This window comes from Oncorhynchus gorbuscha, unplaced genomic scaffold (genome assembly GCF_021184085.1).
Source record: "Oncorhynchus gorbuscha isolate QuinsamMale2020 ecotype Even-year unplaced genomic scaffold, OgorEven_v1.0 Un_scaffold_4967, whole genome shotgun sequence".
Classification (NCBI taxonomy): Eukaryota; Metazoa; Chordata; class Actinopteri; order Salmoniformes; family Salmonidae; genus Oncorhynchus; species Oncorhynchus gorbuscha.
Genome location: NW_025748878.1, coordinates 7,572 through 20,027, shown reverse-complemented (window position 1 = coordinate 20,027; position 12,456 = coordinate 7,572). Strand labels below are relative to the sequence as shown.

Genomic DNA, 12,456 nt, shown 5'->3' with positions numbered 1-12,456 from the left:
ATAGTTTAAATCAATCTGCACAACCTCGTAATGACTAAGTACTGAGTAAAGGGTCTGAATACGTACATAAATGTGATATTTCAGTTACATGTTTCTACATTTGCAAAAAAATTGTTTTTTTGCATTGTCATTATCAGTGATTTTTAGCAGGTAAATCTTGGTGGAGCAAATAAAGTGGGACGCATCCTAGCAAAGCCACGACACAACACTAAACAATATATGAATTTCACTAAAACGGTGACGAACTGTGCCCACAAACTGTTCGGGCCTACATAAAGATGTCCCAACAACAGCAGTCCCAACACCTTACTACTGCGACACCTGACAGCGAAACATTTCATTCAGCCTCATTTACTGCCTTTAAAATAATAGCTGTTATGGCTGTCTTGCTTAAACAAACGTGGTTTCTACTGACATTTGAGACGCATACAAGGTATAAGGGTAACGTCAAGTAGATAAGAGGCAATCTGTAATTTTGATTAAGACATTAATGAGCGAGCTAGAATGGACGTGGTCAATATAACTATTTGTTCAGCACTTTTGAAATATACAGCAACAGATTTCAAAACATGGGCCGTTCTTACAGGGTTCCTGCACACCAAGTCAGAACCGTAGGATAAATAAAGGGGCTTATAAGCAGACAATGAACGCTCTTACAATATCAATGATTACATTTCTCAAAAACAGGTTATAGGCTACATGTGCACCACAAAGTCAGAACAGTAGGCGTAATTAAGAGGTGAAAATAGACCAAATTATTGGGGTGAGGCCTATGGGCTTCTAACAGCTTACTACACAACATACACTTAGTATTATTTTCTTAGCTACAGTACACATCTCCCTGGCATGTTACACCATTTATGCAGCAGCATACAAGACGTTTTTGGACTCACCTTGTTGTGCTTTGCTCACTTGAACAGGAAGGTGGCACGGCGGTCCATTGTGTGCAAATTTTGTCATCAGAGTCTGGCATTCTCTGGATGTACGGTGATTTCAAGACAACTGGGAACTCAAAAAAAGGTTGAATAATGATGACATCAGTGATCTTCAGGTCATAGCTCTAGTAAGAGGCCCGAATTCCGAGTCGGATGAATGTTCAAAATTTATTTTCCCAGTCGTAGCTAATTTTTCCCAAGTTCCCAGTTGTCTTGAACTCTTTAAAGCAGATGTTGCAGTTCCGATTTAACAGTTGTTTTAAGCAGGGCACAATTCATGCTTCATTGACAGAATGGCCAATGTTGAATGTTTATCATTTTTAACTAGGAAAAGAGACCCTTAATCTTAGACTTGGGACCACACAGCCACTCCACTGAATAGCAGGCTGATGATTGCTTTGCAATCCTTGCAGTTAGCCAATGATTCCTTCCAAACCACTCATTGCTGAATTTGAGATTTCCAACCTGGTGAGCAATCTTTATGTACAATGGCCGATGAGCACCGATACATTTTATCTATAATTTCTCGTCATTATTTCTCTTCATATGATAAGGATTAAAAAGGATTTGAAAGTAGATTGTCGACTTGATTCATGACGATGACTGCTCGCTAAGTTTTGAAAGTATGATGTTGACATGATCAGTCCATTCAAAGCTACTGTAGATATATGTGATTTGACATTTTATTTGTGACCAATGACCTTGAGCCTTCTTGGATGGGCACTTCTAATGTAACTCTATGGCAGCACCCAAGGGGCTTGAATTTTCTAGCTCTACCCTTAGACTTTGTGGTGATGTAGTGTCCCCATAGGTGACAGAGCACTGAGCCAATCACGGCGCAATGCTCCGTATTTTCTGCTGCCCCACCACCACAGAAAGCACTGAGCTAGGCTGAAGCACCTGCATTTGAAACTGCCTTACTCAAGAAAACAAAAAAGAGACCATGTTTGTATGTGGCTTTATTAACTCATCGATATATCTTCTTCTTTTTTTTTACATTGTTTGCAAACTGATATGTGACACGTATTAATGCCAAGATAACATGCAAAACAGGAAAGCCCCCCCCAAAATTGTGGGGCTCTGCCCAAACTCCCCTGAATGATAGGTCGCCACTGGTTATTATGGGGTATTGTGTGTAGATTGATGAGGAGGGAAAACGATTTAATCCATTTTAGAATAAGGCTGTAATGTAACAAAATGTGGAAAGGGTCAAGGGGTCTGAATACTTCCCGAATGCACTGTACACTTACTGTAAGTGATGTTCTGTTCAAGTTCTCCCTCTGGCTTTCTCTTTTTTCCTGCTCTCTCTCTCTCGCTCTCGCTCTCTCCCTCCTCTCTGTGCAGGGTATAGATGAGTCTAGTTTCATCCACCAGCCCCTGGTGTACTGTCACTTTGCCCATGGGGTGGGGGAGCCCAGGTACCACCAGGCATCAGACTGGGAAAAGCTCCAGAAGACCCTGACTGATGCTCTGGAACACTAACGAGCTGCATGCTGTCATGAACCTGGTGCTCTTTGAGGAGGCAATGCAGCATGTGTGAGAGTCACACACACACTGCCCTGTCTGTCACAATCTCCACTCGCTCAGCCAATCACTAACTTCACTCGGTGCGCCACTCACACACACACACACTTTGCTTATTTTCCTGCTGTAAACTGCAGGGTAATGCACATACGATCTCTCATCACACCTGAAATAAGCACACACTCACGCCAAGTTGATATGTCTGTGTCCAGGTGTCGTATCAGTCGTATCCTGGAGGCCCCCCATGGTAATGCTCTGCTGGTGGGGGTGGGAGGCAGTGGGAAGCAGAGTCTGTGTCGCCTCGCTGCCTTCCTCAGTACCCTGGAGGTGTTCCAGATTACACTGAGGAAGGGCTACGGGATACATGACCTACGGGTACGGACTATCGACCAAATAACGGCTAAATACAACAGAATTTCTGGAAGGTTGAAAGCAAGAGCTCTAGATATCTAGATCCTGCTCATTTACAAAAATCCCCCCTTCCCTCATCTCCCCCTCATTCTCTCTCTGTAGAGTGATATTGCAGCGCTGTACATCAAGGTGGGGGTGAAGAATATTGGGACAGTCTTCCTCCACACAGATGCCCAGATCCCAGACGAACGCTTCCTGGTCCTCATCAACGACATGCTGGCGTCAGGTTAGCACCAACACCACATCTCAACCATTCAAAGACATGCTGGCATCTAACCTGGACTCGGGGGTAGACGTAACATAGTAAATGTACATCCGGGACACAAAAATGATGACATGTTACCTTCCGTATGGTATGTATTCATTTCTGGATGTCCGTCACCCATTTAGTGTGGTATAAATTTGTAAAACGCACGATATGTTCTGAATTCCATTTTGCTGTGTCTAATGTTAGCTATGTGGCTAGGCGCCTAACGTTAGATAAGTGGCTCGGTGGCTAAGTTTAGCTAGGCTAGGGGTTAAAAGTTAAGGCCAGGGTTAAGGTTAGGTTGAAGGTTAGGGGAAGGGTAGCTACCATGCCAAGTAGTTGGAAAGTAGCCCAAAAGTAGTACGTAGTTGCAAAGTAACTAAAAAGTAGTAAGTAGTTGCTAATTAACTAAAATGATGCCCGTGATGAGATTAGAACTCGCAACCTTTGGGTTGCTAGACATTCACGTTATACGCAAACACATCCACCCCGACCAACCACCCTACTTTTTTTGTCCATAAGTAACCTTCTGTCTTTTGTAACCACACCAAACGTAACGTATCGTACTAATTTCAGTGTCCCGGATTTAAATTTACTATGTTATGTCTAATCTATAAAACCAGAATGTGGCATCAGGTACCTACACCACACCACACCTCAAACATCAACGACATGCTGGCATCAGGTACCTACACCACACCACACCTCAACCATCAACTACATGCTGGCATCAGGTACCTACACCACACCACACCTCAACCATCAACGACATGCTGGCATCAGGTACCTACACCACACCACACCTCAACCATCAATGACATGCTGGCATCAGGTACGCACCAACACCACACTCAACCATCAACGACATGCTGGCATCAGGTACCTACACCACACCTCAACCATCAACGACATGCTGGCATCAGGTACCTACACCACACCACACCTCAACCATCAACTACATGCTGGCATCAGGTACCTACACCACACCACACCTCAACCATCAACGACATGCTGGCATCAGGTACCTACACCACACCACACCTCAACCATCAATGACATGCTGGCATCAGGTACGCACCAACACCACACCTCAACCATCAACGACATGCTGGCATCAGGTACCTACACCACACCTCAACCATCAACGACATGCTGGCATCAGGTACGCACCAACACCACACCTCAACCATCAACAACATGCTGGCATCAGGTATCTACACCACACCACACCTCAACCATCAACGACATGCTGGCATCAGGTACCTACACCACACCACACCTCAACCATCAACGACATGCTGGCATCAGGTACCTACACCACACCACACCTCAACCATCAACGACATGCTGGCATCAGGTACCTACACCACACCACACCTCAACCATCAATGACATGCTGGCATCAGGTACGCACCAACACCACACCTCAACCATCAACGACATGCTGGCATCAGGTACGCACCAACACCGCAACTCAACTATCAACGACATGCTGGCATCAGGTACCTACACCACACCACACCTCAACCATCAACAACATGCTGGCATCAGGTACCTACACCACACCACAACCATCAACGACATGCTGGCATCAGGTACGCACCAACACCACACCTCAACCATCAACGACATGCTGGCATCAGGTACGCACCAACACCACACCTCAACTATCAACAACATGCTGGCATGAGGTACCTACACCACACCACACCTCAACCATCAACGACATGCTGGCATCAGGTACCTACACCACACCACAACCATCAACGACATGCTGGCATCAGGTACGCACCAACACCACACCTCAACCATCAACGACATGCTGGCATCAGGTACGCACCAACACCACACCTCAACTATCAACAACATGCTGGCATGAGGTACCTACACCACACCACACCTCAACCATCAACGACATGCTGGCATCAGGTACCTACACCACACCACACCTCAACCATCAACAACATGCTGGCATCAGGTACCTACACCACACCACAACCATCAACGACATGCTGGCATCAGGTACGCACCAACACCACACCTCAACTATCAACAACATGCTGGCATCAGGTACCTACACCACACCTCAACCATCAACGACATGCTGGCATCGGGTACCTACACCACACCACACCTCAACCATCAACGACATGCTGGCATCGGGTACCTACACCACACCACACCTCAACCATCAACGACATGCTGGCATCGGGTACCTACACACACCACACCTCAACCATCAACGACATGCTGGCATCGGGTACCTACACCACACCACACCTCAACCATCAACGACATGCTGGCATCGGGTACCTACACCACACCACACCTCAACCATCAACGACATGCTGGCATCGGGTACCTACACCACACCACACCTCAACCATCAACGACATGCTGGCATCGGGTACCTACACCACACCACACCTCAACCATCAACGACATGCTGGCATCGGGTACCTACACCACACCACACCTCAACCATCAACGACATGCTGGCATCGGGTACCTACACCACACCACACCTCAACCATCAACGACATGCTGGCATCGGGTACCTACACCACACCACACCTCAACCATCAACGACATGCTGGCATCGGGTACCTACACCACACCACACCTCAACCATCAACGACATGCTGGCATCAGGTACCTACACCACACCACACCAACCATCAACGACATGCTGGCATCAGGTACCTACACCACACCACACCTCAACCATCAACGACATGCTGGCATCAGGTACCTACACCACACCACACCTCAACCATCAACGACATGCTGGCATCAGGTACCTACACCACACCACACCTCAACCATCAACGACATGCTGGCATCAGGTACCTACACCACACCACACCTCAACCATCAACGACATGCTGGCATCAGGTACCTACACCACACCACACCTCAACCATCAACGACATGCTGGCATCAGGTACCTACACCACATCACACCTCAACCATCAACGACATGCTGGCATCAGGTACGCACCAATACCACACCTCAACCATCAACGACATGCTGGCATCAGGTACCTACACCACACCTCAACCATCAACGACATGCTGGCATCAGGTACCTACACCACACCTCAACCATCAACGACATGCTGGCATCAGGTACCTACACCACACCACACCTCAACCATCAACGACATGCTGGCATCAGGTACCTACACCACACCACACCTCAACCATCAACGACATGCTGGCATCAGGTACCTACCCCACACCACACCTCAACCATCAACGACATGCTGGCATCAGGTACCTACACCACACCACACCTCAACCATCAACGACATGCTGGCATCAGGTACCGACACCACACCACACCTCAACCATCAACGACATGCTGGCATCAGTTACCTACACCACACCTCAACCATCAACAACATGCTGGCATCAGGTACCTACACCACACCACAACCATCAACGACATGCTGGCATCAGGTACCTACACCACACCACACCTCAACCATCAACGACATGCTGGCATCAGGTACCTACACCACACCACACCTCAACCATCAACGACATGCTGGCATCAGGTATTGACACCACACCACACCTCAACCATCAACGACATGCTGGCATCAGGTACGCACCAATACCACACCTCAACCATCAACGACATGCTGGCATCAGGTACCTACACCACACCACACCTCAACCATCAACGACATGCTGGCATCAGGTACGCACCAACACCACACCTCAACCATCAACGACATGCTGGCATCAGGTACCTACACCACACCACACCTCAACCATCAATGACATGTTGGCATCAGGTACGCACCAATACCTCAACCATCAACGACATGTTGGCATCAGGTACGCACCAATACCTCAACCATCAACGACATGCTGGCATCAGGTACGCACCAACACCACACCTCAACCATCAACGACATGCTGGCATCAGGTACGCACCAACACCACACCTCAACCATCAACGACATGCTGGCATCAGGTACCGACACCACATCACACCTCAACCATCAACGACATGCTGGCATCAGGTACGCACCAATACCACACCTCAACCATCAACGACATGCTGGCATCAGGTACGCACCAATACCACACCTTACCCATCAACGACATGCTGGCATCAGGTACCTACACCACACCACACCTCAACCATCGACGACATGCTGCCATCAGGTACCTACACCACACCACACCTCAACCATCAACGACATGCTGGCATCAGGTACCTACACCACACCACACCTCAACCATCAACGACATGCTGGCATCAGGTACCTACACCACACCACACCTCAACCATCAACGACATGCTGGCATCAGGTACGCACCAATACCACACCTCAACCATCAACGACATGCTGGCATCAGGTACCTACACCACACCTCAACCATCAACGACATGCTGGCATCAGGTACCTACACCACACCTCAACCATCAACGACATGCTGGCATAAGGTACCTACACCACACCACACCTCAACCATCAACGACATGCTGGCATCAGGTACCTACACCACACCTCAACCATCAACGACATGCTGGCATCAGGTACGCACCAACACCACACCTCAACCATCAACGACATGCTGGCATCAGGTACGCACCAACACCACACATCAACCATCAACAACATGCTGGCATCAGGTACGCACCAACACCACACTTCAACCATCAACAACATGCTGGCATCAGGTACCTACACCACACCTCAACCATCAACGACATGCTGGCATCAGGTACGCACCAATACCACACCTTAACCATCAACGACATGCTGGCATCAGGTACCTACACCACACCACACCACAACCATCGACCTACACCACACCTCAACCATCAACGACATGCTGGCATCAGGTACGCACCAACACCACACTTCAACCATCAACAACATGCTGGCATCAGGTACGCACCAACACCACACCTCAACCATCAACGACATGCGGGCATCATGTGCCCTGTCTCCTAGGGGACATCCCAAACCTGATCTGTAAGGAAGTAGTGGACATGATCGTGAGGCATCCCCTAGCTAGTGTGTTAGTATTCTAGTGTGTGCCCTATCTCCTAGGGGACATCCCAGACCTGTTCAGTGAGGAGGAAGTGGATATGATCGTGACGTCCATCCGTATGGAGCTAAGAGGACTGGGCCTGATTGACAACAGAGACAACTGCTGGGCCTTCTTCATCGAGAGGATACGGAGGCAGCTCAAGGTCTGTCTACTGGGCTCAATGAGATCAATCAATTAAAGTCAGCTCTATAACAGGAAATGTAATAGGTGGAAGGTGGAAACTGTGTGCTACGTTTACAACAAAGTATGCGCAATTTATTTCCTGAAGAGGAAATGTCAACAGTGACAAATAGTTGATTTGTCTCTCTCCTCTTTTCCCTCTCCCGTCTCCCCCTCTGTTCTTCTTCCTCCACCTCGCTACAGGTGGTCCTGTGTTTTTCCCCGGTAGGGTTCACCCTGCGTACCCGTGCTCGTAAGTTCCCGGCCCTGGTCAACTGTACAGCCATAGACTGGTTCCACTCCTGGCCTCAGCTGGCCCTTCAGTCTGTCAGCACCACCTTCATAGAGAAGATACCTGATCTGGAGGTTAACACCAGTCCGACGACACGTCACAGTCACATAGACAGTGGATGATATATATTTGTTTGCATATCCATGTTTTCTCTCTAACCTCTCTAGCCGGATGTCCGTGCGTCCATCAGTGAGTTTATCTCCTACGCCCATACCAGCGTTAACGAGGTGAGAGGCTGAGAAATAATTTATCTCTACAACATAAAGGGCTTCATTTCAGTGACAGTTGAGTCAGTTGAAATCAAGTGACAGATCATTTGAATATAATATTGAAAGTACTTTATTGTCTAAATGTGTTCCAGGTGAGTGTGAAGTACCAGCAGAACGAGAAGCACTTCAACTACACCACTCCCAAGAGCTTCCTAGAGTTTATGAAGCTGTACGGTAACCTACTGGGGAGAAAACGCAGAGAGCTCACTCAGAAGATGGAGAGACTGGAGAACGGCCTGCAGAAACTACAGACCACGGCCTCACAGGTCAGTCAGACTCATAGCCCCCCCCCACACACACACACACAGGAACACACTTCGCCTCTTCCCTCTCTCTCTCTCTCGCTCTCCGAGCCATCTCTCTACCGACCCTCCATCCATATCTATTTCCCCCTTCTCAGGTGGAGGATCTTAAGGCTAAGTTAGCAGTCCAGGAAGTAGAGCTGTGGCAGCGGAACACAGACACAGAGGCTCTCATCTCTAAGATCGGCCAGCAGACAGACAAACTCAACCAGGAGAGGGCGGTGGCAGACGCGGAGGAACAGAGGGTAAGAGTTGAACACGTGAGCCTTGATCAGTTTCAAGGAATCCTCAGAAATCGTAATGGTGTTGGTAGTAATTATTAGGTAATTACCATTTTGTTGTGCCATTTCTAAGTTGAAATGTGCAATGTATAAGTGTTTAGTGTGTGGTGCTGTGTGTTGTTGTCCTTTAGGTAGGAACCATCCAGGCTGAGGTGACCACACAGCAACAGCAGAGTGAAGAGGACCTGGCGAAGGCTGAACCTGCCTTACAGGCAGCTGACGCAGCCCTCAACACACTCAACAGGGTAACACACAGCTCTACAGGCAGCTGACGAAGCCCTCAACACACTCAGCAGGGTAACACACAGCTCTACAGGCAGCTGACACAGCCCTCAACACACTCAACAGGGTAACACACAGCTCTACAGGCAGCTGACGAAGCCCTCAATACACTCAACAGGGTAACACACAGCTCTACAGGCAGCTGACACAGCCTCAACACACTCAACAGGGTAACACACAGCTCTACAGGCAGCTGACACAGCCCTCAACACACTCAACAGGGTAACACACAGCTCTACAGGCAGCTGACACAGCCCTCAACACACTCAACAGGGTAACACACAGCTCTACAGGCAGCTGACACAGCCCTCAACACACTCAACAGGGTAACACACAGCTCTACAGGCAGCTGACGCAGCCCTCAACACACTCAACAGGGTAACACACAGCTCTACAGGCAGCTGACGCAGCCCTCAACACACTCAACAGGGTAACACACAGCTCTACAGGCAGCTGACACAGCCCTCAACACACTCAACAGGGTAACACACAGCTCTACAGGCAGCTGACGAAGCCCTCAACACACTCAACAGGGTAACACACAGCTCTACAGGCAGCTGACGCAGCCCTCAACACACTCAACAGGGTAACACACAGCCTTACAGGCAGCTGACACAGCCCTTAACACACTCAACAGGGTAACACACAGCCTTACATGTAGCTGACGCAGCCCTCAACACACTCAACACACTGTTTGAAAAGACTGCCTGAAATTTCAGCCTGTTGTGGTGGAAGGGAGTATTGGCCTGCCTGGTGACATCACCAGGTAACTGAGTTAGTAGACCAATAAGAAAGAGAATTCCAAACCTCTCTTCCAATAGCGGCTCATTTTCATGTTTCCCCTCCCCAGTTATACCACTCCCTGACAGTCCTAGCAAAGTTCTTGCTTGAGAAATTGCTCTTTGCTAATAAGCATTTTTTTTTACCATTTTAATGTAAAACAATAGCAATAAGGTACATAATTGCTACCCGTTAAAAAACTAAAAGCCTCAAGACGAAGGCCCTGGAGGGCCGACACATAAAGCTTAATAAAGAGCAATCATACTAGCAAGAGCAGTTTGCAGGTTCCTTATTTGTTTCTCATGTTATTCAATTGTTACCATTCACCTGCAACAAAGATCGCTCAGATGTGCAAGTGCCTTTTGAATTTGACTTAATTGCTACCCAGAAATGATTTGATATGGAGATATATTGGTCCAATGTATTAATACAGGACGTTTTTTTATATATCATGCGATTCCTAATCATGTGTCCTCCCTCTAGCTGAACCTGACAGAGTTGAAGACGTTCCCTAACCCCCCGGCCATAGTGACCAACGTTTCTGCTGCTGTCATGGTGCTACTGGCTCCTCATGGTAAATTACCCAAAGACCGCAGCTGGAAGGCAGCCAAAGTAGTCATGAGCAAGGTCAGTCTTGGTGTGTCTTGTCTGTGTGACAAAGTGTGTAAGGAGCATATATCCCATAGGTGACAGTTTGTCTGTCTGGCCGTCCGTGTGTCTGTGTCACTTTGTGTTAACGGCAGTGTTTCAGAGTGTTTCAGAGTGTTTCAGAGGGTTCCAGAGTGTTTCAGAGTGTGTACGCCCATGTGTATGTCTATGCCCAGGTGGATGACTTCCTACAGGCATTGGTGAACTTTGACAAGGAACACATCCCGGAATCGACAGTGAGGTGCGTGAGAGATGAGTACCTCAGTGACCCAGAGTTTAACCCTGAGTTTGTCAGACTCAAATCATCCGCCGCCGCCGGTCTCTGTGCCTGGGTCCTCAACATCATACGCTTCCACGAGGTACACTCCACACAGTAATACACAATACTGTATACACCCCACACAGTAATACACAATACTGTATACACCCCACACACTAATACACAATGCTGTATACACTCCACACAGTAACACACAATACTGTATACACCCCACACAGTAATACACAATACTGTATACACCCCACACAGTAACACACAATACTGTATACACCCCACACAATGCTGCATACACCCCACACACGAATACACAATGCTGTATAAACTACACACACACTAATACACAATGCTGTATACACCCCACACAGTAACACATAATGCTGTATACACCCCACACACTAATACACAATACTGTATACACCCCACACAGTAACACACAATACTGTATACACCCCACACAGTAATACACAATACTGTATACACCCCACACACTAATACACAATACTGTATACACTCCACGCAGTAATACACAATATTGTATACACCCCACACAGTAATACACAATACTGTATACACCCCACACAGTAACACACAATACTGTATACACCCCAAACAGTAATACACAATGCTGCATACAACCCACACAGTAACACACAATATTGTATACACCCCACACAGTAATACACAATACTGTATACACCCCACACAGTAACACACAATATTGTATACACCCCACACAGTAACACACAATATTGTATACACCCCACACAGTAATACACAATACTGTATACACCCCACACAGTAACACACAATATTGTATACACCCCACACAGTAATACACAATACTGTATACACCCCACACAGTAACACACAATACTGTATACACCCCACACAGTAACACACAATATTGTATACACCCCACACAGTAATACACAATACTGTATACACCCCACACAGTAACACACAATATTGT

The 12,456-nt window shown here is 47.7% G+C and overlaps 1 protein-coding gene across 1 annotated transcript; it reads left to right on the top strand.

Moving 5' to 3' along the window:
• Window positions 1-2,422: 2,422 nt before the first annotated feature.
• LOC124028893 (dynein axonemal heavy chain 11-like) lies at window positions 2,423-11,583 on the top strand. The gene is made up of 11 exons (XM_046340803.1): window positions 2,423-2,471; window positions 2,672-2,834; window positions 2,973-3,096; window positions 8,193-8,335; window positions 8,557-8,718; window positions 8,812-8,871; window positions 9,006-9,179; window positions 9,314-9,460; window positions 9,628-9,741; window positions 11,042-11,185; window positions 11,383-11,583. Exons 1-11 carry the CDS (start codon window positions 2,434-2,436, stop codon window positions 11,581-11,583), a joined length of 1,470 nt encoding a protein of 489 aa, XP_046196759.1. The 5' UTR covers window positions 2,423-2,433.
• Window positions 11,584-12,456: the final 873 nt, after the last annotated feature.

Coding starts and splice junctions, on each gene's coding strand:
- LOC124028893 (XM_046340803.1), top strand. CDS start 2,434: ATGAACCTGGTGCTCTTTGAGGAGGCAATGCAGCATGT. Junction 2,835..2,972: donor ACGGGATACATGACCTACGG/GTACGGACTATC, acceptor CTCTCTCTGTAG/AGTGATATTGCAGCGCTGTA. Junction 9,180..9,313: donor TACAGACCACGGCCTCACAG/GTCAGTCAGACT, acceptor CCCCCTTCTCAG/GTGGAGGATCTTAAGGCTAA.